The 26,062-nt window shown below is 39.8% G+C and overlaps 1 protein-coding gene across 2 annotated transcripts in view; it reads left to right on the top strand.

Annotated features, from left to right (window-relative positions):
- The window catches only part of rras2 (RAS related 2), a 93,987-nt gene extending 83,875 nt beyond the window's left edge, over nucleotides 1-10,112 (top strand). For both annotated transcript variants that reach the window (XM_072592350.1, XM_072592351.1), the window contains 2 exons: nucleotides 1,831-1,949; nucleotides 8,570-10,112. In XM_072592350.1, coding sequence (XP_072448451.1) covers nucleotides 1,831-1,949; nucleotides 8,570-8,657 — 207 coding nt within the window. In that variant the 3' untranslated portion in view covers nucleotides 8,658-10,112. The remainder of the gene's footprint in view (nucleotides 1-1,830; nucleotides 1,950-8,569) is intronic.
- Nucleotides 10,113-26,062: the final 15,950 nt, after the last annotated feature.

Genomic DNA, 26,062 nt, shown 5'->3' with positions numbered 1-26,062 from the left:
CTGGTTATCTGTTCTGTCTTTTATCACCTGACCTTATGCATTTGTCTGTTATATTGCAACTTATTGAGATTTTCATAAAGTCTTCAATAGATTATATTTACTGCATTACTCTTTTCTGACTCTCTTACCTCTTCAAAACAAACTTAGTATATTAGTCATGTTAAATTTATTTTTGAAATTGTGCTAACCACTCATTAATTTTTTGGGGTTTCTCAATGTTCTAATCTCTCTCCTTTCAGTAGGATTTCATTAATTTTTTTTGACCAACAGCGTTAAGCTATCTGTCTATAATTTCCTGCTTATGGTTTGTCTTCCTTTTTATCATGTTTCTATAATGGTATAATGTTTGCCATCTGCCAGTCTTGCATTACATCTCTCTACAATAAATAATTTTGAGCCATTATTTTTTGCCAAAGCTATCTCCTCCCTAGATTGTGATAGATGAGATTAGAGGTTACTGGTTATGGATGAGACAAGCATGGAGTTTGTGTTGCAAGCCAAAGATAGTGGCTTAAGTCTTCCTAGTGTTTAATTGGAAGAAATTAAGACTTATCCAAGCATTTTGGGAAAGTATTCTGATAGCAGAGAGAGGATGTATATGTGTTATTCTGGAAACAGACCTTGTATGTTTCGATAATGCAACCACGGGACAACTTGTAAATAAAGAAACAGGAACATCGTAGATCTTTTATTAACGTTAGAGATAATGTTGTGGATGCAGAAAGTTACTTGTGGAGATGCTTGAATGCATAGGAGTGAAATCAAGTAATGACTTGCACTCAAACAGCAAGTAAGAAAATTGAAGATGGATGATGCAGTTAACAATCAAAGAAGATGGAGAGGCCCAGATAGATGAGGGAAATTTTGATTATAATGATAGGACTGGATTTTTGAAGCAGTGGCAATTGCATACAGATTGTTTCGAAAAAGAAGCAAAATGACATTAAGAAAGAGCTCCATGTTTATGAGGAGATACCAATATATACCAGGCATGAAACTTGATCTTTAGAATCTAGCCATTCCTGAACATTTACTTAACTGCAGCAGAAGCCCCTGCTCTAAATGGATATTTTCGAAGGGTTTTAGGTGTCTGGGAATTGCCCAGCAGAACCTTCAATTGCTAGGCAGTTCCTGTGCAGTCAGCTGCATCGAAGATTCTGCAGTGCCCCAGTGTTCAACTCCCATCTATGTTGCAGAAATGACTATCTAACTATCGGAAAATCTAAATCATCGAAGACGCTGTTTATAACTAATGAAGCTTGTATCGTGCTGCAGTGCAAACCTGATGGGAAGGAAATGTTTTGGGAGGAGATTGTTCTGAGGTGGTAATTAGCTTTTTACTTGTATGCTGCTGATTTGTTATCCCTCAACTGAGGAAAAGGTTTTTCTTTTGAAGTAGGATTATCTTGTGGGGAAGCTCATAGATTTGGAACAACTTAGATTTCCAAGGTCAATGCTTGGAATAATTTGTTGTTCACCATACTGCATATCATGTTATTATTCCATATAAAAACACCCTCTTCTCAAAGCTTAAATCTATGTTTTCTCAATTTGATCTTTTTAAACAAACATTAATGGAACAAATGTTTCCAATCTCTCTAATGTGGGACTTGAGTTATTGAAGTTTTAACAGCTTTCTACATGGGAAAGGCTGGCAAAGCAGTATTGTTCACCATGACTGGCTTGATTGAATTTTATTCCAGGATTTAGGTCCAAACGTTCTCAAATGGTTTCTTATACCACCCTTCTCCAGTGTATTTTCTTAATGCAACTTGTGCAAAATGCTTTAATGCAGAACACATGTAATTTTTTAAAATTTTCATTCTACAGGTGACATCAGAAGAAGGGCAGCAACTTGCAAGGCAGCTCAAAGTAACATACATGGAGGCTTCAGCCAAAATTCGATTGAATGTAGACCAAGCTTTTCATGAACTAGTCCGAGTTATAAGGTGGGAATAGTTAGCTCCTAATTTATTATCTTGCTTCAGGAGTGACTGCTGCAGTCAAGTTTGCAGATTTGCACTGGAAATTGAATGTCAGATTTGATTTAGAATTCTCCTTCAAATTTCTGCAACTATAGGACTGAAGTTTTATTTTAAAAACCTTAGATATAAAACTGAGTACCTCCAGTTATTTCCTTGAATGGGAGGGATTTGTTAGAAGTTGCAAGTGCAGCAACAATGCAATTCAAAATTTTACTGAGTGAGGATTTTTAAAATTTTGTCAAATTATAAATAGTGGTAGAAAAGATTGGGGGAACAAAGATTGATTGTTGAAGGGTGAAAAATAATCAGCTTATTCACACATTATCAGTTATTAACTCTTGTCCTTTTGTGTTGAACTTATCAACTTCTTCACTGTTTAAAATTTGAGTGCACTGAGAAGAATTAGTCATTGACAGACAAGCTGTGAACTTTAATGAATGACTTTGTTAACATGCTATGTTTCAATATATTTGACATCAGAAATTACACTGGGCTGTCAAAAGTAGAAAGTGTTTAAGGCAGAACTACCTAATTTGAGCAAATGGCCTCGTGGAGAGCACATCTATGTAATCAGGAGGCTTGAGCATTATTGACTTATTGATAAAGTCATTATAGTTTTGCATAATCTGTAGGGGATCACTGTGGACCAATCACAGCACAGGTTGTACCAAGGTTGGGCCTGTAATAAAGAATGAAGAGAATGTATTACAAGTTTGGGAGGAATGTGATGGTAAATTTAATCCTATTATTCTGTACTGTACCAAAAATGTAAATGTTTTATTAATCACACGTTGTCATTTTTTTCCTATTTTGTACTATTTTCCAGAATAAAGGAAATGTGCAGGATTCTGTTTAAAAAAAATAATTTGGTTATTGGAAGTAAAGATTTTTTCCATAGTAAAACTGGTTAACGACTAAGTCGCTGTGCAGAATTAATCCCAAATTTATGCAATGACACACCGATAAGACAAAACAAATCTGTTGAGATGATAAGGGTTTAAAAAATAAACAAAAGGAGTTTTTTTAAAAAAAGGCCCAAGAGTCAGTCACAGGTATATAGAAAGGACTGTAACTCCTGTATTTTGTTAGGCAGTCTGCAGCACAGGGCCTCCTCCAAACTAGTTTGTTCAGCAATTAAAGCCACACAGCCCATAATCTTATTTCCAAAGTCATTGACGTTTTGTAAACAGTAGATGAACTACAAATAACTTCTAACTCTTACAGAGTCATACAGATGTACAGCAGAAACAGACCCTTCGTCCAACTTGTCCATGCTGACTAGTTACCCTAGATTATTCTAGTACCATTTGCCAGCACTTGGCCCATATCCCTCGAAACCCTTCTTATTTGTATATCCATCCAAATGTCTTTTAACTGTTGTAACTGTACCAGCATCCACCACTTCCTGTGGCAGCTCATTCCATACACATTAACCTCTGCATGAAAAAGTTGCTCCTGAGGTCCCTTGTAAATCTTTCTCTTCTCACCCTAAACTTATGACCTCTTGTTCTGGACTCCTGCAACCCAGGGAAAAGATCTTGTCTATTTACCCTATCCATGCCCCTCATGATTTTATATACCTGTATAAGGTTGCCCCTCCCAGCCTATTCAGCCTCTCCCTGTAGCTCAAACCTTCTAACCCTGGCAACGCTGTCCTTGTAAATCATTTCTGAACCCTTTCAAGTACCATAGCATTCTTCTTATAGGAGGGAGACCAGAATTGCATGCAATATTCCAAAAGTGGCTCAACAAACGTCCTGTACAGCCACAACATGACCTCCCAATTTCTATATTCAATGCACTAATAAAGGAAAACATATTAAATGATCCAATCTACCTGAGACCACTTTCAAGGAACTGTGAACTTGCACTCCGAGGTGTCTTTGTTCAGCAACATTCTTTAGGGCCTTACTACTAAGTGTATAAGTCTTGCCCTGATTAGCCTTTCCAAAATGCAGCACCCTCACATTTATCTAAATTATACTTCATCTGCCACTCCTCAGCCCCTTGGCCCATCTGATCAAGATCCTGTTGTACTCCTGAGGTAACCTTCTTCGCTGTCCACTACACCTCTAATTTTAGTGTCCTCTGCAAATTTACTAACTATACCTTTTTATGTTCATATCTAAATCCTTTATATAAATGACGAAAAGCAGTGGACCCAGCACCGATCCTTGTGGCACATCACTGGTCACAGGCCTCCAATCTGAAAGGCAGCCCTCCACCACCCTTTGTCTTCTGTATGCAAATGGATAGTTCTCTCTGTATCCCATGTGATCTAACCTTGCCAATCATTGTCCCATGAGGAACCTTGTTGAAACGCCTTACTGAAGTCCATAGAGATCACGTCACTCCTCTGCCCTCATCAATCCTCTGTTCTTCAAAAAACCCAATCAAGTTGGGCAGCTTCTTCACACAGTGTGGTTAGTGTATGGAATGAGCTGCCAGAGAAAGTGGTGGAGGCTGGTATAATTGCAGCATTTAAGAGGCATTTAGATAGGTATATGAATAGGAAGGTAAAAGCAATGACTGCAGATGCTGGAAACCAGATTCTGGATTAGAGGTGCTGGAAAAGCACAGCAGTTCAGGCAGGCTTTTCCAGCACCTCTAATCCAGAATATGAATAGGAAGGGATTGGAGGGATATAGGCCAGGTGCTGGCAGGTGGGACTAGATTGGGTTGGGATATCTGGTTGGTATGGACAGGTTGGACCGAAGGGTCTGTTTCCATGCTGTACATCTCTATAAGTTAGTGAGGTGTGATTTCACCCACACAAAGCCGTGTTGACTATCCCTAATTAGTCCTTGCCTTTCCAAATACGTGTAAATCCTATACCTCAGGATTTCTTCCAACAACTTGCCCACCCCAGATATCAAGCTCACCGGTTTATAGTTCCCTGGCTTGTCCTTGCCACATATCTTAAATAATGGCACCACGTTAGCCAACCTCCAGTCTTCCAGCACCTCACCTGTAACTATTGATGATACCAATCTCTCAGTAAGAGGCCTAGCAATCACTTCAGTACCTTCCCACAGCGTTCTAGGTTACACCTGATCAGGTCCTGGGGATTTATTCACATTTTTATGCTTTTTAAAAACATCCAGCACCACCACCTCTGTAATATGGACCTTTTTCAAGATGTCACCCTGTATTTTCCCACATTCTGTATCTTCCATGTTCACAGCAAACACTGATACAAAATACTCGTTTAGTATCTTCCCTCCAGTTCCTGTGGCTCCTCACAAAGGCTGCCTTGCTGATCTTTGAGGAGCCCTATTCTCTCCCTAGTTACCCTTTAATGTATTTGGAAAAAACCCTTTGGATTCTCCTTAACTCTATTTGCCAAAGCTATTTCATGTTCCCTGTTGGCCCTCCTGATTTCCGTCTTAAGCGTAGTGGCTCAGTGGTTAGTACTGGTACTTGCAGCACTAGGGATCCGGGTTCAATTTCAGCCTCTGGCAATTTTGTGTGTGCGTGGGTTTCCGCCAACAAGCCAATGGTGTGCAGGTTAGGTAAATTGGCCAAACTAAATTGCCCATGGTGCTCAGGGATGAGATTTTTGGTGCATTAAGTGGGGCTAAATATAGGGTAATGGGGTAGGGGAGTGTGTTTGAGGGGGGGGTGGGGGTTACTCTCTGGAGGGCCGTGTGGGCTTGTTGGGCCAAAGGGTCTGTTTCCACACTGTAAGGATTCTGATTCTACTGCCTTTTATACTCTTCAAAGGATTCATTTAATCTCTGCTGTCTATACCTGACATATGCTTCCTTTTTTTTTCTTGAACAAAACCTCAATTTTTTGAGTCATCCAGCATTCCCTATACCTAACAGCCTTGCCTTTCACCCTAACAAGAATATACTGTCTGTGGGCATTTTTGAAGGCTTCCCATTTTCCAGCTGTCCCTTTCCCTGTGAAAGTCTGCACCCAATCAACTTTTGAAAGTTCTTGCCTAATACCATCAAAATTGGCCTTCCTCCAATTTGGGACTTCAACTTTTAGTTCCGGTCTATCCTTTTCCATCACTATTTTAAATCTAACAGAATTATGGTCGCTGGCCCTAAAGTGCTCCCCCACTGACACCTCAATCACCTGCCCTGTTTTATTTCCCAAGAGTACGTCGAGTTTTGCACCTTCTCTAGTAGGTACATCCACGTACTGAATCAGAAAATTTTTTTTTAAACACCTAACACATTCCTCTCCATCTAAACCTTTAAATCTATGGCAGTCCCAGTCTATGTTTTGCAAGTTAAAATCCCCTACCATTGTCACCCTATTATTCTTAAAGGTAACTTAGATCTCCATAGAGTCGTAGATATGTACAGCACAGAAACAGACCCTTCAGTCCAACTCGTCCATGCCAGCCTGTTATCCTAACCTAATCTCATCCCAGATGCCTTTTTCAATGCTGCAATTGTATCAGCCTCCTCCACTTCCTCTGGCAGCTCATGCCATACAGGCATCACCCTTTGCGTGAAAAAGTTCCCTTCGATCACTTTTAGATCCTTTTTTCCTTCTCATCCTAAATCTATAGGTCTGGACTCCCCTGCCCCAGGGAAAAGACCTATTCTATCCATGCCCCTCATGATTTTCTAAATCTCTATAAGGTCAGCCCTATTTGTTTCTCAATGTCTGCTGACTACTGGGGTGGGGTCTGTAGCACAATCCAAATAAGGTAATCATCCCTTTCTTATTTCTGTTTGCACCCAAATAACCTCCCTGTATACATATTCCCAGGAATATCCTCAAATACAGCCATAATGTTATCCCTTACAAAAACGCCACTCCCCCTCCTTTCTATCCTTCCTATAACCTTTTTTATCCTGGAACATTAAAGTACCAATTCTGTCCATCCTTGAGCTATGTCTCTGTAGTTGCTATGATATCCCAGTCCTACGTCCCTAATCATGCCCTGTGTTCATCTGCGTTCACTGTTCGACCTCTTGCATTGAAATAAATGCAGTTTAATTTACCTTGCTCTCTGCTTTGTTCCTGCCTGCTCAGACTGTTCAACTTGCTCCTCTTCCCACCTGTATTCATCTCCCGCTGATCTCTTTCCTCTCAATCGCCGAGATCCCATCACCCCCAACTTACTAGTTTAAATCCTCCCAAGCAGCTCGTTAGTCCCCTTCCAATTCAGGTGCAATCCATCCATCTTATACAAGTCACATCTGGCCCAGAAGAGAATCCAATGATCCAACAATGTGAACCCTTCTACCCTCCCAGCTCCTCAACCACAAACTCTTCTGCTGTGTTCCTACCCTCACTAGCTTGTAGCACCAGGAGTAATCCATATGTTACTATTCTTGAGGACCTCCTTTTTAAATTCTTGCCTAACTTCCTATATTCTTCCTTCTGAATCTCCTCCTTTTCCCTTCCTATATCGTTACTTCCAGTGTGTATAACTGTCTCCTGGTCCCACTTAAATTTTCAGAATATTCTGCACACTCTGAGATATCATTGATCCTGGCACCAGGGAAGCAACATATACCATTCTGACTTTTTGCTGTTGGGCCACAAAAATGAGTCTGTTCTCTGACTAGAGTTCCCTAGCACAATCAATCACTTGGAACCTGACATACCCTTTGTTATATTGGAGCCAGTCTGGGTACCAGCAACTTGGCTGTCTGTGTTGTGTTCTCCTGAGAGTCCATCACCCCCTACGTTTTCTAAAGCAGCGTACTTGTTTGAGAGAGTTCCAAAAAGTCGCATGGTGCGTCCTCTTCAGCCCCAGAAATTATTTAAACTCCTGCATCTCTTCAAGCTTCCTTCACACAGCTGTTTTAAGGACTGCATATTCATAACAAACTTTAGAGTTGAAATTCAGTGAACAGAAGTTGGAAGTCATACTTCCAAAGTACATCGAGGCAATATATGCGAAATGGTACAATCTTAAAGGTAGCGTAGGAGCAGAGTTATTTCGGGGTTCACTTAAACACATCTCTGACGATGTCAAAACAAGTACGAGTCTTTTTAAAGCTTCGAGGATTCTAGGCTTTACAAGTAGAATCCAAAAGTAGGAAGATAATGCTGAACAGTTAGAAATTGCAACTTAGGCCTCAGCTGGTGTATTTTCTCAGTCCGGGGCATCACCCTTCACTGAAGGCATTTTAAGAGGGTGCAAAGGAACGGCAATAGGATGGTCCCAGAGTTGCTGACATTCACTTAGTGGAGAGACTGGAGAAGTTTAGGGCTGGAGTAGAATGGGTTACGGCAAGATTGCATTTGTTTGAGTTAGTTACTAGAGAAAATAAGAATAAACTGTTTCCATTGGCAGAATGGTTATTATCCAGAAGAGAGAACTGGTCAAAGAGCCTAATGGGAGAATCAGAATCTTTTTGTGATGTTCTGGATTGCAAAATCTCATGGGCTATTGACAACTGGTCGAACAGCAATTTTGAAAATGCAGTTTGTGTTGGCAAAAAAGTAAATCTGCAAGGCTGTGAACAAAAACTGAAGGATTAGAACTAATTGTTCGTTCTGCATGTTTGGCCAAATGGTGATCCTTTGTGCTCTACAATACTATAAAACTATGTTTTCAGGCAAAAAGAGAATAATTGACTTGTCTTTTTCTCTCGTCCTCCTTGCAGAAGATTTCAAGAGCAAGAATGTCCTCCTTCTCCAGAACCTTCACGGAATGAGAAAGATAGTAGTGGCTGTCACTGTGTCCTATTTTGAGATGTTGTTCCTGTACTCACCCAGATCTGCCAAACCACATGTTCCTATTTCTGCCTTCAGAATCCTTTTGTGTCTATCAGTATTGCCTCTTTTACCTGCATGCTTACTGTTTGGCCGCAGAGAGCCTTAGTCTGATGAAGAAATTTGCTGTGTAATGCTCTTGAGGAGCAGGGAATTTTGCCACTCTTTCCTCAAGATTCCAGGTTAAATTTTAAGGAAACAAACACTAAGGCTGCTACTGAGTATGTTGCAGTTCTATTTGTGTCTCAGTTCTATTTGTTTCAGGAATGATATTTCTACTAATTATGAAAGAAAATTTGGAATGTAAGTTGATTTGAGCTAATTTGCCTTGTCAAGTGTTTAAAATCCATGCTTACATGTCTTGTCCCAAGTGCCATTTAACTTCTAGTGCTATGGTTACATGCTAATCAGCTATTGTACATAAGGATCCTTTATTTCCAAGAAAAAAAGTTGATAATGAGCAAAGGGCAGCAAGTAAGAGTGAACTGACTTTTATTTTGCCCTGGATAACACACACAGAAATAAGCCTTAAACAGCACTTCATTGTTGGTAAGAGTCTGAGTTTCATGTAATGCTGCAGTTTGTTCCAGTGGCCAAATCCAGTCAGTCTACTGTATTTATTTTAACAGTCCAGAGAGATTTTCAAGAAACAATGTGGCTAAGAATCTGTGATCTCACTGAACATGAACATTCTAGATTTTCTTTTTTATTATTTTAAAACAATTTCACATCATTGTTGAGGAGTTCCAAGTCTTTCTATTTGTCTTCCTTTGATGTGAGTGTATTTTGGGATAAGGGATTCAAAGTGCTAAATTGTAGTTGATTTTTCCTCATGTAATATAAAGAGATGGAATTGATCCTTCCATTGAAGATGATTAAATGTTTTGCTATATACTTTTATACATTATTTTCTTATCAAACTAGTTAACAAGTATTTTTATATGTTTGTAAACAAATATGCTTCCACAGCATAACGTGTGTATATGTAAAGATGAGTATTTAATTCTCACATTTCACTTTTAACTGACAATTATACGTATAATTTACAAAACTGTGGTAGTCCTTTCCTGATGTCCTCATAGCAGCTGAATGTGTCCAGCTATATGCGGTCATGTGCCTGCAACGTGTACCTACAGAGTTTTACAAGATTTTCCAGAAGACTCTGACCAGGTATTACAAAGATGGATCTACTTCATAAAAGTGTGGAATTTGAGAAACTCCTGCTGATATCTTTTAGGTTTGACTGTGAATGGTCTCTGAGTACAAGTTCAGCAGATTTGTAACTTGGTTTGAGATTTGCTCTTTGAGCTGGATCACTGAAAGGTTGTACACAACTATTCTGATACTGACCATAAATCAACTCCTTGAAGTTTGATCTTACTATACCCTTGTATAGCTTCTGGTGCTAGAATAAAAGATGATTAATTTGAAGAAGACCTAATTATTTTATCTCTGTCTCTCGCTTGCTGTGACACTTTCTCCCTTCTGCTTATGTATGTATTACACTTGATGTATTTCTGGTCACTGTCTTGGTCTTTGACCATTAACCAGAAGGTAGGTTGGTGATTTTTTTTTTTCCTCTTGAAATGGTTTATTCCAGTTATCATTGCAATTCACGGTCTAGAAGTCTGTTCTCAGAAGGTTGACTCTGAAATTTGTATTGGCCACACGACAGTTTTTGCAAAAACTATGTGCATTGAGTATTTAACCAAAAGAGATGATGAGGCAGTATGAGTATTGCAGGTGTTGCCTTCTTTGCAAAGAACAACTGTGTGATACTTAAAGTCAGCATTTTTTCAGAAATATTACAAAGCTCTACATTCTGTTGGTAAGGAGGGCATGTCTGAGAGAATTCCCCATAGATACGTGAATGGATAACATGCTGGTTATGGGGAAGTTGGTTAACTTAGGTTGAATTGAGTCATTGCAGGCATCTTGCAAAATTTGGCCTAGGGTGAAGTTTATCAGAAAGTCTTTTGAGTTCTTTTACTGCTCCAACTACGTTTGTAAAATCTACTATTATGACTTAATCATATTAAAACTAAGGATATTATGAATTTTAATGATTTCAGAGATGGGAAACATTTAGCCTTTCATTATTTGGAGTGTAGATGCAATTTGAATTCAGAATCGCCATCTAATAATACAAAAAAATACCTTTCAGCCCATCATGCATTTGCTGGCTATTTATTGCAACAGTCCAATTAGTCTCACTTCCTTACTCTTTAAGCATTATGCTACTTTTTTTACTTTGATCTTCGCCCTAATATCTGTTTGAAAGTTAAATGTATATGATATGTATGAACATAGTAAAATGGTGGGCAAACTACATTTACTGCTTCCATCAGCCTTTCATGCAGTGCAGTGTCGATCAGTGATTATCATGCAAAAACAATTCACATCTGCTTTTGCCAGTTGTCATTTCTGAAACAGAAACAATTTCTCTTAATTTGTTTTAATTTTATATTTGTTTCTGAAGAAATATACAATCAGGACTTGACATTAATTTTCATAGCTTCATTATTTTTCTGAACAAAATGGTCATAAATGCTAATGTTATGTTAGTGTGGTTGGAGAAAGAAGAAAATGTTTTTCTTTCTAAATAAAGAAACCACTTGAGTTCATATAGTGTCTTTCCTGGACTGAGTGTCCCAAAGGACTTCACAAATAATCATGTAGTTATGAAGTGCTGTTCTAATGGGAGTGTTATGGGCCAGGCCAGACCACCTCAAAACGCTTTAAAAAGATAGCCCTTGTTCTTGTTTTAATGTCAGATGTTAAGTGGATATTCCAGGAATGATGCAGCTGGTCAAACCACTCTGCTTTAAGCAAATCAGAATTTATTTACACACTACAGTTGAAATATGAACAAAAGAAAACAATTTAAAATTACAACTATTTGGAAACCTAACCAACTTGAAAACACAACTTAACATAGGAGCTGTTCCAATACCCACAACATTCCAAAAACACACACCCTTTGGTAAATGGTAAATTCAATCTCCAGTTCCTTCAAGAGAGATTGCAGAGAGAGGAGTCATGCAAGGAACGTCTGTTGAAGCATGGAACCATTTTTCACAGAAACAGCTTCTCTGCTACCAGCAGTTTCTGACTGCCTGCTGAAACGAACCAAACGAGAAAAAAACCTTTGTTTAAAGTAGACTTCCAGACATTTTGCCACGTCTGCTTTTCCGACCCCTCTTGGGGGGGGAAAACCAAAGACTAAATAGGGTGGTTTTGTCACTGGAGAATCAGGAGATAAGTCAATAAACTTGTACCTAGTTAAGTACCCCAAACAGAAACAAGACAAGTGGTGTTTCACGTCCTGAAACAGACTCACTACCCACAGCCACATCTCCTTCCTCAGCACCTGCCTATGGAACTGACTGACCCCGAATGAACTCTAGACTACATTCAGACCAACACAATTTTGACTCAACCAGGACAACCAGTACCTGCAACAAATCCGAACCTGCACCCGCAAGATGTGCAAAACTTGCGCCCACACCACCCCCCCCCCCCCCACCTCCTTCCAAGACCCCAATGGACCCTTCCATAGCCATCACAAATTCACCTGCACCTCCACACACATCATTTACTGTAATCCGCTGCACCCGATGTGGTCCCCTCTACATTGGGGAGACAGGCCGCCTACTTGCGGAACGTTTCAGGGAACACTTCTGGGACACCTGCACCAACCAAACCAACTGCCCCATGGCTGAACACTTCAACTCCCTACCCCTCCCACTCCGCCAAGGACATTCAGGTCCTTGGCCACCTCCATTGCCAGACCCTGGTCACACGAAGCCTGGAGGAAGAGTGCCTCATTTTCCACCTAGGAACCCTCTAACCACATGGGATGAATGTAGATTTCTCCAGCTTCCTCATTTTCCCCTTTCTCCCCCCCTCCCCCCGCCGTCCCAACCCCCGGATTCAGCACCGCCCTCTTGACCTGCAATCTTCTTCCCGACCTCTCCGCCCCCACCCCCTCTCCGGCCTATCACCCTCACCCTCCCCTCCTTCCATCGTATTCCCAGTGCCCCCCCCCCCCCCGCCCCACCTTTTATCTCAGCCCACTTGGCACACCAGTCTCATTCCTGAAGAAGGGTTCATGCCTGCAACATCGATTCTCCTGCTCCTTGGATGCTGCCTGGCCTGCTGCACTTTTCCAGCAACACTTTTTTTTTCAAAAAGTGGTAGATTGTTAGTGTGTTTGATTTTTGACATGGTAATATTTCAATGCCCCTTTCTTGCAGTGCTGCCATGTGATCTTTTCAAAACAAATGCTTGTTTTATCTAAAGCATGACACTTCCAGCTGTGTAATGATGCTACCACTGTGCTAATAACCTAGAAACCTCACTCTAATTTGTAATGATATGGATTTAAGTCCTGTCATGACAGATGGTGAAATTTGTAATTAATTTAGTTTTCAGATTATTTATATATTATCTCCAATGGCCTTACAGTTTGCTTATTGTAAGACTTCTGGCTGACATGAGACTCGTGACCCATAGCAATGTGGTTGGTTCTTAATTGCCCTGTGAAATTAGCAAGCCAATTTCATCAAATTTGTTACAAATTTGTTACAAATCCCAAAATAAAAGGAATGAAACTAGTCAGATCACACAATGTTGACCTCGGCCCTTGAACTGACAAAGGCAAACCCAGCCTTGCTACTCCTACAAAGTTCTTCTTGCTAACATCCTGGTGATTTGGCAAAAACAAGGGAAAGCTGCCCGACACACTAGTCAAGCAAGGCTGACATTGCCTGTGAGATATGATTCTGTATGACTGTGTCCTAATGGTAGGTCAGAAGCACCAGTGGTGGAGGCAGAGTGATAAACAGTTGGGAGGGAGTGGCCTTAGGAGTCTGCGACATGACACCAGTTCAAACATAAGCAATGAAGTGTCTTCTAATTGTCCAGAAATGTCTTATGCACTAAAAACGAGACAACAGTGATCAGGCCACTTCCAGCACATGAGTCTATTCTCAGTTCACCAGCAAAGAGGTCACTGACTATTATCAAGTGGCACCTACTCCACAGTAATCTGCTCAATGGTGCTCTGTTCAGGTTCTGCCTGGGCCACTTTGCTCCTGTCCTCATTTCAGCTGGACAATGGCAAACCCAGCCTTATCAATCCTGCAAAGTCCTCCATGTTAACATTTTGGAGCTTGTGCCAAATAGGAAAACTGGCATTGGACAAAAGAACTAGACTCCAGAGATGAGAATGAGTATCCTTGATATTAAGGTGACATGAAATAAATCAATGTGTGTTAGTAAAACTGAGGTCAATGGGAACTGGGGTTGCGGGATGGTGGAAAATGATCTGTCTGCTGGTTGGAGCCATATCTAGCACAAAGAAAGATGGGGTTAGTTGTTGGAGGAACCAATGATGGGAACCCATGCAAACCTATAAAACTTTTGATTCCAACTTACATTTTTAACACTGCTATAGCCAAATGAACAACTACAGATGTAAATTCAGTGCTTTCTGGATGAGGTTTCAAAGGACTTTCAAAGGGGCAGAATTAAAAGGGACTGCAAACTGGTCATTTCTTGCGCAATCCTGTCGTATAGAAAAGTTGCGCTTTAGAAATGGCGCTGTAATTGTGTTACAGCCAACAAGTTTTAACAGTTCGTGTTGCAGAAAGTGTCCCCAATTCACCAATTGCTAGTGAATTTGCATTAATGAAATGTGCTTTATAACAGAATGACCTGTATCTCATACTCAAAAGAATTTCAACTAATAAAGGTCTATAACTTCAAAATTGACTATTTAACTATCAACATTCTACCATCCACTTTTTGTAAATAATTTGGATGCTGATGCATATATTTTTGGACAAACTTTTCATTTCCAAACCAAGCATGTCTGTAGTCGTCATGCATTTCATAACTTACTCTCTTGGTACCTCATGAAACGCTAATGAAATTAGATCTTTGGTTAGAAAGGAGAAAGGACTATAGATGCTGGAGATCAGAGTTGAAATGTGTGCTGTTGGAAATGCACAATTGGTTAGGCAGCATCTGAGAAGCAGGAGAGTCAATGTTTCAAGCATTGCTCCTCTTCAAGGTATGACTCTGCTGTGCCTTGGATGCTGCCTGACCAGCTGTTCTTTTCCGACAGCGCACTTATCAATTTTTTGGTCAGAAACAAAGGTATCCGCAAGGGAGGGCATTGTTATAAATTAACCATGTGGTGACCTCTGAGAGCAGGTGACTAAAGAAGACAATCCTGTTAATTCTGTGACATTTTGTATCTTTTGTAAAGCTAAGAACTTTGGAACTTTGTTCAGTGTCTGTTTGTAATGTCAATAATTTCAATCCAAGAGCATCCCTGCACAAGTTTCTCAGGGTGGTAGAATTTCTAATCTCTGTTCAGAGATGTTATAAATGTCTGAAGCAGGTGGGACTTGAACCTTGACCTGCTGCTTTGGAGGGAGCGACACTACTACAAAACATTACAAAACAACAGCTCCCAGTTGCCCAATAATCTTCAATTACTTCATCAATGGCTGACCTTCTGTCATAAAGTATGAGTGGGAATGTTTTGCTAATGATTCAATCATTTTCAGAATGATTGACACTTCAGATACTGAATCTGTGTACATTGGCAGCAAGACCTAGACAACAAATTGGCTTTAGAGTAGGTAGCTAATAATTGTGGCAAAAGCCACACAAGTGCTAGACAATGATCATCTTCAACAAAAGAGAATCTAAGCACAGCATAGCAATTTACAAAAAAAAATGGTACTCTTCTACCATCAACATCATAAAATTGAGTCAGACGTAAGGAGGTATATGGCAAGTAACCCTTATCCTGATTCCCAACATCTGTCATGGAATACTCACTTTCCGGCATGGGTGCAATTTGCAGACTACAGAGCAGTCCGTTGGCACTTCATCCACCACCTTCAGTGTTCACTCTTTTCAGTTCAGTGCCAATGTACAATGGCAATAGTGTGTATCATCTACGAGATGCAGTGTAGGAATTCAACAGCTCGTTCAAAGTTATGACCTAGACAGACCAGTGTAGCACATACTTTGGAACAGCACCACCGGCAAATTCCCCTCTAAACTAAACACCATCATGATTTCATAGAACCTTTAGTGTGGAAGCGAACCATTTGCCCCATTGAGTCAGCATCCACCCTCTAAGGAGCATACCACCCCAACCCTATCCCTGTAACCCTACATTTCCCGTCGTGAATCCACTGAACCTGTACATCTTTAGATTGTGGGAGGAAACTGGAGCACATGGAGGGGACCCACACTGACACTAGGAGAACATGCAGACTCCACACTGACTGTCATCCATGGCTAGAATTCAATTCAGATCCTTGGCACTGAGAGGCAACAATGCTAACCACTAAGCTACTGAGACTCGTAACTCCATCACCGTTGTCAACATCCCACAAACTCCGTTCCTATCAGTACTGTAGGTGCCCTACACTTAAAGGAGTGCAACGATCCATGGGCGGTAAAGACTGGAATAGTCAACAGTGCCCATATTTAATGAATGGATATTTTAAAAAAGCTCATGAAATAAGACTCAAATCTTACACCTATTGAGTGTTCTTTTTATTTCTATGCTGCAGGAACAACTATCTAGCCATCAGGAAATCCAGGCCAATATCTCTATCCTACCTAAAAGTTAATCTGGTCCACAGCTAATAATTTAGTTAACGTTGTTTGTGAAGTATCTGTTTTATCTACAAATATCCAGAACAATTGAACGTTGGATGGGTCAAACTACATACCTTTCACATGGGGTAACATTTGGACAGCAGTGTTTGAAACATTGGATTAATGTGTACTTGTCAGTTACTGCTTGAGATGAGATTATGGAAGAGTTAAAATTGCAAATATGCACTGATTTAGTCAGTTCATTATGTGATGGCACTAAGTACAATGGATAAATTGTCTTTTATAAAGATGCACTTAGAGATCAGAAGGCCTAACATATTTACTGAATTGGAAGGAAAGTGCATTGTAAAATAAACTCAATGTCTTAATGGTGATTCCTGAAGACAAATCAAACTAAAGCATAAACATGTTCTTATTCTTGTGCTAACAAGCATGGAATATAAATACAATAATCTATTATCAATTCAAAAACAGTGGAAAAATGCTGGGGGAGGGGGAGGGGGAGGGGGAGGGGGGGGCAGCAGGGGGAGGTGGGGAATGTGGTTATTATGACAGTGATATTGGGCCTTTTAACACAGTCAATCAAATTGTAAACTTTACAAACTTCCTCCAAAAATCCATTGGTAGCAGGCTTCTATGGTGTTTCACAGTTGTGATGTGCAATGCAGTTTCTGTTGAGGCTTTTGCTGCATACCATCTTTATTCATGCTTTGATGGATGCATAGTGTCCTTAGATTTTTGAAAGTAATGTGTTGTTTAGAAGAACTTTTGAAGAACCTTTTAAAAAAATAATAGATTGTGGTACAAGGGTGATATAAGTTGGCTTGGGTGGCAAGGCAATGATACAGGAGCTTTTGAAGGCAAACCAAAACATAGAGGTAGGCTAGGTGCAATTATGTTTCACAGGCATCGCTGTGGCATAAGTAGCAGTACATGAAATGATTGACTTTCAAAAGAAAGCTGGATAAGCTCATGATCCTGGACAACCATTTCAGGTTATGGAACAAAAACAAAAAGCATGGTCTCCTGGAGCTTATTTCACAGTTGGGAGTTTCTTCACTGCAATAGCTCCACACAGGCTGGTATCACCAAGTCACCCTTTATTTACACGAAGAAAGTCCTTGACAGCGATCCAGTTTCCTCAGAGCCAGCTCTGAGTGAACAGAACCTCTGACACTCCTGGGGTAGCACGGTGGCTCAGTGATCAGCACTGCTGCCTCAGTGCCGGGGACTAGGGTTCAATTCCAGCCTTGGGCAACTGTCTGTGTTGAGTTTGCATGTTCTCAGTGTCTGTGTGGGTTTTCTGTCAGTCAAAAGATGTGCAGGTTAGGTGAATTGGCAATGTTAAATTGCCCATAGTGTTCAGGGATGTGTAGGTTAGGTGCATTAGTCAGGGGAAATGTAGAGTAATAGGGTAGGTGAATGGGTCTGGGTGGGATACTGTTTGGAGGGTTGGTGTGGACTTGTTGGGCCAAATGGCCTGTTCCTACACTGTAGGGATTATATAAATATGTCAGCCAGGGCTTCCTGATTGGGGCTATTAAACTGGTCCAATTAGACAACTCATTCTCTGAGGTCCACCTGCTGACCTTGTTACCATCATTACATCCATAGCATTTCCTGAAATAGTCCAGTTTTTTTTAAATCTATCGTCTTCGTGGAGCTAACAAAATCTTGGAAACAGCATTTGGTTAATGTATTTATAGGCTGTGCTATTCCTGGATGGGGCAAATTAAATAATGCAATTGGGCCTTTACAGTTAGCTTTTTGCAGATTTTTTTTTATTGTGTAGTTCCGAGACACTGAACAAGCTGAAGATTTGAGTACGTTCTGAAAAAAATGTCATTTATTTAAGTTAAAAACCATTAATGTGGCAGGATAAAGAGGCCAAGCAGCATTTTGCTCAATCATGCAATGATTAAAGGTAGCTTAGGGACTTGAGAGGAAAGAACTTTGAAAATAATAAATAGAGAATACTTGGATTTTAGAGTATCAACATTTTGGCATTTTAAGTTATAGTTCAGTAGAAGATGGAAACAAGATCAATCTGATCTGGTGCAGTTGGAATGTTTGCAAAATCTATAGTATTACTGATGACTGTTCAATTTACTGTCATATCAAATGATTGTACTGTAATGAGAAAACTTTAAAATACAGCTCAAGGAATTCTGTTTTCATCAGAAATCATCATGGTTCTATTCTTAAAAGGAGCCAGTACAATGTATGATTGAAGCTTGTACTCGTGTAACGCTAATAACATTGGAGTTGTCGATGTTTTTAAACTATTCCATAAATGTTTCTTTCAGGAGTGGCCTTGATCATCTAAATTTAACATCCACTGTTAATGTGAATCACAAATTTGCTTGATGCAGTATGTGTCTTCAAAGCAGACAAGGTCACCCATTTGAGACCGATTTAGAATTTTTATCTCAGTTGAGGTTTTGGAGCACTTTCTTCAAAAGGCAGAATGGTGGAAATGTAGACTTTGAATAATTATAATACAGAGGTAGGTAGATTCTTTTTTCAGAAAGCAAGTGAAAGGTTATTAGGGTTCTGGCAATATGGAATAACATCATCAGCTGTGATCTTGGTCGTGAAGCAGGCTCAAGGAACTGAGAGGCCTATTTCTGCTTTGAAACTGTACTCTTTAATGTCATCATTTCCTTTAGGAACTCTTTATGAAAATTGGATTTTTATAAGTTTTGGTTTACAAAAGTGATTTGTTTCAATGATAAGTCAACTTTGAGCTATCAATTGCAAACACTTTATAAACATTGCGAGTGTCAAACTGAGCCTGCAAAATATACAATTTGTGAGTGTACTGTTGGTCCCACACGCACTTTCCTATTTCATTTGCTCACTGTATAATTATCTTGTTTAATTATATATAGGTGAACTTGTGTAATTTTGCAGATAGAGGATTTATGTATACCTTTTGTCAAACCAAGTGATTTATAAGAACCATAAGAAATAGGAACAGGAATATGCCATCTGTACCCTTGGATCTGCTCTGTCATTCAATAAGATCGTGGCTGATCCAACATTCCTCATGTCCACTTTCTTGCCTGTAACCCTTGCATAATCTTTTATGCATATAGAATTTGCTGCAAAAAGTCAGATATTCATCTTTTAAATTCTGGATTCATCAAGAATTGCTTTAAAGTATAAAATCATCCCAAGGTTCAACCCAATGATTAAGCTAGTAAGAGAGCTAATTGAAGGTTTTTTTTGATCAAATGGCTATTTTAAGAGAGAGACTGGTTTAAAGAGGATATGGAAAATGCTTTTTGTCCAATTGCTGTTGAAGATACAACTTTTGCTTCTGAACCCCTCTTAAATATTGTCCCTTCTATCTTTGTGGTTTTCTTCTAGCTATGTTTGAGTACACATCTTCCTGTTTTGCCTTACCATTGTCTGTTCATTACTTCCTTTTCATATGATTTGGAGATGCTGGTGTTGAACTGGGGTGGACCAAGTTTAAAAATCACAGCCCCAGGTTATAGTCCAACTGATTTATTTGGAGGCACTAACTTTCTAAGCACTGCTTCTTCATCCACCTGATGATATCTTGCAGCAATTACTCCAAGTTCTATGGAAATTTTGGATAACCATTCTTGTCAGCTGGTTAACAACAAAAAAGCTATTTTGACATTGTTTTCTGGCTAGATGTTTCTACCAGTAGGAGGGAGAGGATCCAAGAGTACAGGCTCCAAGTGAAGCGATGATCCTTTTAAGAACTGAGATGAGGAATTTCTTCAGCCAGAGGGTGGTGAATCCATGGAACTCATTTGTTGCCGATGGCTGTGGAGGCTAAATCATTGAATGTGTTTAAGTCAGGACTGGATAGGTTCTTAATTAATGAGATCAGAGATCATGGGGAGAAGGCAAGAGAATGAGGTTGCGAAGCACGATCAAATGTCGATACAAACTCGATGGATCAAGTGGCCTAATTCCGCTCCTTTAGGGCAGCATGGTAACTGTGTTTAACACTACTGCTTCACCAGGGATCCAGGTTTGACTTGAGCCCTGATGACTATGTGGAGTTTGCATGTTCTCTCCATTGACCGCATGGGTTTCTTCCAGATACTCTGGTTTCCTCCCACAGTCCAAAGATGTGCAGGTTAGGTGGATTAGCTATGGGAAGTGCAGGGTTATGAAGATAGGGTGGGAGACTCTGGACAGTCAGTGTGAACTTGATGGGTCAAATGGCCTGCTTCCACCCTGTAGTGATTCTATAATTATCTTTATAGTCTTGGACATGAAGCACTGTGGGAACTAATACAGTTCAAAATTAAATTCCGCAAAACAATTTAATTCTAATTTTTGATTTTTTTTTTGGAGATATGCCATTTAAATTCTGGTTGTCAAATATAAGATGAAAGCCCTTAACTGGGCTGTAGATAGTGAAGGTGTTGCTATTACAGGGAGTACCGCCAAAGCTGCTTTATTTAATTAGAAGTGACAAAAGCCTGGTAGTTTCCTGAAATTTACAGAGGAATAGTGTAGCATATTTAATAGATGGAAAAAATTGAATGAATAGATAATGGGAAATTATGCAGAATAGAAATTCAGATCCATAGTGGAGGAGTAACTTTAACCTAAGTGGTCTGTAAAAATGTGCCAGCATCCAAGATAAAACATTGGTGGTGTTATTAATGACATTAATTAGAATTGTGACTAAAACATGACTGCAATCATATTTGTCTCTGGCCAAATATTTTGCTTTTCTTTAGCCTTCTCTTATGCCCATCTTTCAGGATTTGAGTATGTTAGTCACCTGTTGCAATAAAAGACCCAATTTATTAGGCTACATGTGGTTAACATTTAATGTTAAATTCTTAGAAAAAAGCTGATTGCACATCCTCTTTGGAAGTCAGGAGTAAAATTGCATAATAACTTATCCCAGGGTTTTTTTAAATCAGGCATTAGGAGGGAAAGTAACATTTAGCTGGACACTTTGTTAATTCCATGTCTCTCATTCTAACTAAAGCAGGTCAACATAAATACTTGCCTGCCAATTTCAAAAGAAGTTGAAAAATGTGACAAACTGCTTAAGGCTGTAAGACAAATAAGGAGATCTTTCAAAATATCTTTCTGCACCAGTTGGCTATTTCTTTCAAAGCCAAATCTTCTCAATGATGCAATCCTCTCCAACCTTTAATTAGCGCCAGGATCTAATCAAGATTGTTACAAATATGAAATAATTTGAGGATCAGAACTAGAATGCTTAAAAATGCTGCAATCAATGGTGCAGACGTTTTCTTGCTGCCTGCCATATATAGCTTGGTTAATTTTTAAAAACTTTTAATCTATTAAGCTCCAATAAGTTCAAGAACGTCCGGACCCTAAATGCTAACAACTCTTTTGAACTTTGAAAGTCCTAGAAGTGTTGAAACCTGCTTAGTGCATTGGTCTTGTTGCAGTGAAATCTTTTTACACTGACTGCCGTTGGCACAACAAAATTTCAGAGTAAGCCTGCTTCCTTTTTAGGTAATGAGATCAGGAACCTGAAACATCTCTTGAACGAATGCCAGTCATTCTTCCCTTTGGCTTTTAGCTTCAAATAGCTTTTTATTCTTTGTCAGTATGCTGTCTTTTATTTTCTTGCCACTCCTGAAGAAAAGTCATTATTTCAAATCCTGCTCAATGTTTTTATCTTGACTGATTCCATATTTAGCATGGTAGTTTTTCTACTCTGCTCATGTCTGTAGCTTTTTGAGAAAGTGGAAGGTTTTCCTTCAACTTGCCACTTCTTGAATTGCTTGGATTTTTCTTGTTGCACCTTTGGTGGTGTTCGCAGCCCCATCTTATCTAAAATGTCATTACCTTAAATTGTAGTCATCAGTTCCAACTTCCACGTTATCCGAGCTACTTTACCAACATGTGCATCTTCATCTGCTTTAAGAACTATTATCAGACTATTCCACCCTACCTCTTATCTCCTCCCAGGTCACCATCCCGCATTTGAACATTAAGCCTCCATTTTCTAATTAGTTTCATAACTCCTCAGGGCAATTGCACCACAAATCTATTCTTCAAATCTCTTTACAATCACCACATCTCTTTATTTCAATACACATTTGAAGATTAACCAACAGGTCAGTCAACCGTAATGACTATCTCCCCTTTCACAAAATTGTTTACAAAAAAAAGTCCCAAAGGATTCTGAAGAAGAACAGGGCAGTTCTTGATGATCTTGTTGTCTGGTATTTTGCGATTCGCAAATTGGCTGCTGCATCACCAAGAGCATGAAAGTGACACAGTGCAAGTATTTTCATTGGTTATAAAGTAATTTGCAGGAAGTTTCTGAAGTTGTGAAGGATTCACTATAAATGGAAAATACAAAAGATGTTTACGTTCCTCTTTCTACTTCAGAATCCAGATCTCCAGATAGGCCTTGATTTCAATGGAGCTATCTCCAATGTTTTTTCCAATGTTTCATTGACAAGGAGCTCTGGACCTCAATCACCTACCCTGTCTATCATTGAAGTTTGTTATGACCTCTTTGAAGACCTGTAATGTGAGAGGACTGAATTTTCGAAATGACCGCAATACATTATACCTGATTCCTGCAGTAAAAGTTTTAAAAATTAAATCTAGTTGATCAATCCCAAGATTAGTGCAATTTAAACATACATTAGTACGCACATTTCAATTGATATAAGCTAGAAATTGCATGTTAAATAGATGATGCAACAAAGACAAGTCTCCTGGATTTAGTTAATGGTTCACTTAATATGTTTCTAATTTCACCAAGATGTCGTCTTAGCTTCCAGCTTACAACTTCAACACTTGGCCTGAAACCCAGCCAACAGCAGTATCCAACCAACAAGAGTTCCAAAGGCAAGCTGATATGATGCATGTGTACCATTTATGAAAGCCTGTCTTAGAGTGCTGTCAATCACTATAACCTCGGTAGGTTGTGATGTGCTAATGCTGTGACACTGAATGCTGGCTACAGGAGTAGCAGTCAAGACCAATATACAAGTATGGTCTCCCAGTTAACATTGTATGTAGTTTTCTAATAAAAAATATTTTTTTAATCAATCCTTGACGAATGTTTGGTATATTTACATATTGCAGAAGAATGTAACGCTGATTCAAGTCACCCAACTAACATACGTGATGTAAACTTTTAGTTCTGGACAAACTTGTTTTCCTTTCCACCTATTTTGGAAATACCAGTCAGATTTCAATGTTCACTACCATATTTTTGTTATTCTCATCTAGATCCTTCCAGATGTCACTGTGCCTCATTTTATTTTTTCCCTCTCTACCCACTCGTTCGTATTTTACGACTTGACTTTCCTATTTTCCTGCTATTCTCTCAATCTTGACTCCCTTTGTGCTTCTCTTGGTATTTTCTAAAGAGACTATTGTGACAGTTAGGGGCAACCCTGACTGCTCTGTACGTTTCTCCAACTGACCTTCTGTCCGATGCACTTGCTGAAGATTAATCTTGTCAATCTCTTTATTCAGTCTGCTTGCCTCTCCTCAAACTGGCCTTTTGAACACTGTTGCTCAACAGTTCAAATAGCAACACCCTCTCTTTGCAGCATAACTGAGTTCTTTGCCAATCAAACTTGCTGTGATTTGATGTAACATTTCCCTTGACACCACATCTGCCTATCTGTCTTGAACTTCTACCATTTAGCTGCCAGATCATCATGGGTGGATTACCACCAAATTCACCATCTGTTTTCCAATTTACCAATTCACTTTCTTCTGCCATGTCCCTTCCATTTAAAATCTTAGTTCCTAACACTCCCCTCTAAGCACCATAAACATTTCCTTGCCAAGGTAGAATATCCTCATTGCTGTACTCCTTCAGACAGTTCTCTGCATTGATTGTCTTCTCATTCTTGATGACTTCCATCTCTCTCTCAACTTCTCTCTCTCTCTCCTGAGTGCACTGCCCCCCCACCCCCAACCACATCCTCCCATAATCTCTCCCTTCACATCAACTCTCTTAACCCATTTTGAAGGCCACTGCTAGATCTTAGCACTGTGTGTGGCTTTATCATTCTCCACTCACATTCCTCCTTTTTCTATTCTGAATTGTTTCATATATACTGTTGAAAAAGACTCTTCCCAGATTACTTGCAACTACGCTTTCAGGTCCCAACTTTCTAGTCTCTTACCTTCCATGACTTGAACTACTTTCCGTAAGTATTAAATTAGCCTGAAGCCGTGCTTTTTAGAGCAATGAGATGGTGCTATTTTCTGGGTCTGTAGATTGTGAAGGAGCAAAGATAGTCTTTAGTAAAATGAAGTGCTCTTCCAATCGGATGTGGGAGTTTAGGGAGACTTTCCATGTAGTGATGATTATGTTTGCAGGAGCTGTCTTTGGTTGCGAATCCTATCAGATCGCATGCATTGGTTGGAGCTGCAGTTAGAGGCAATAAGGAATCAACAGGAGCTGGGAGTGTGATGGATGGCAGTTATAGGAAGGGAGAAAAGCTGCAGATGGGTTGCCGTCAGGAAAGGCAGGAGAAGGGAGGCAGATAGCCACAAGAGACTCCTGTACTATCCCCAGCTCAAACAAATATGCTGTTTTGAGAAATGCAGGTGGTGAAGGATTTTCAGGGGAATGTAGCATGAACAGCCAAATTTCTGGTACTGAGAATGGCTTTAACATAATGAGGGGTACGTCAGGTTCCAAATGATTCATTGTGAGAGGGGACTCACTAGTCAGAGGCACAGACAGACGTTTCTATGGTCGGCAGTGAGAAATCAGAATGAGGAGTTGCCTCCCTGGTGCCAGGATCAAGGAGATCTCAGGGTGCAGAATATTCTCAAAGGGGAGTGGGACCACCAGCAGGTCATTGTACACATAGGAACTAACAACATAGGAAGGGAAAGGGATGAGATTCTGAAGGGAGAATATAATAAGTTACGCAGGAATTTCAAAAGGAGGTCTTAAGGGTACTTATATCTGGATTACAAACAGTGACGAGCTAGTGAGAGTAGGAATGGGAGGATAGAGCAGATGATTGTGTGGCTGAGGAGCTGGTGCAGGGGATTGTTTCTGGATCATTGGACTCTCTCTTCTGGGGTAGAAGTGACCTGTACAATAAGAACGGATTTCACCTGAATTGGAAGGGGACTAATATACTGGCAGGGAGATTTGCTCAAGGTACTCAAGAGGATTTAAACTAGTAAGGTGGAGTGGGGGTGAGGTGACAAGGGAAATAATGAGGAAAGAGATCAATCTGGGACTGGTGTACAGTTGGGAAAAGGATCGAGTCAACAGTCAGTCCACGACAGAACAAAGCAGAGAACAAGTTAGGACTGATGAATTCACCTGCATTTATTTCAATGCAAGAGGTCTAACAGGGAATGCAGATGAACTCAGCATGGTTAGGAACATGTACAGTTACAACATTTAAAAGGCATCTGGATGGGCAGATGAATAGGAAGGATTTAGAGGAATATGGGCCAAATGCTGGTAAATGGGACTAATTAGCTTCGGCTATCTGGTCAGCATGGACGTGTTAGACTGAAGGGTCTGTTTCCGTGCTGTACATCTCTATGACTTCGATTTGATTTGCCCAACGGCAATGTAACTCCTGCTTTAATGTTATAGTCTTCATTCATTCTCAATGTTTTCTTTGACATGCAAGACCTTTCACTGCATACTTCAATTCCTTTGAGGCTGCTGTGCACACCCTTTGTGCAGCCAGTTTACCTGCACAAAACTTTTCAAATTTGCCTGATGACCCCTTGTTTTGTGC

This window comes from Chiloscyllium punctatum, chromosome 22 (genome assembly GCF_047496795.1).
Source record: "Chiloscyllium punctatum isolate Juve2018m chromosome 22, sChiPun1.3, whole genome shotgun sequence".
Lineage (NCBI taxonomy): Eukaryota > Metazoa > Chordata > Chondrichthyes > Orectolobiformes > Hemiscylliidae > Chiloscyllium > Chiloscyllium punctatum.
This window is presented reverse-complemented; position numbering and strand designations above follow the sequence as displayed.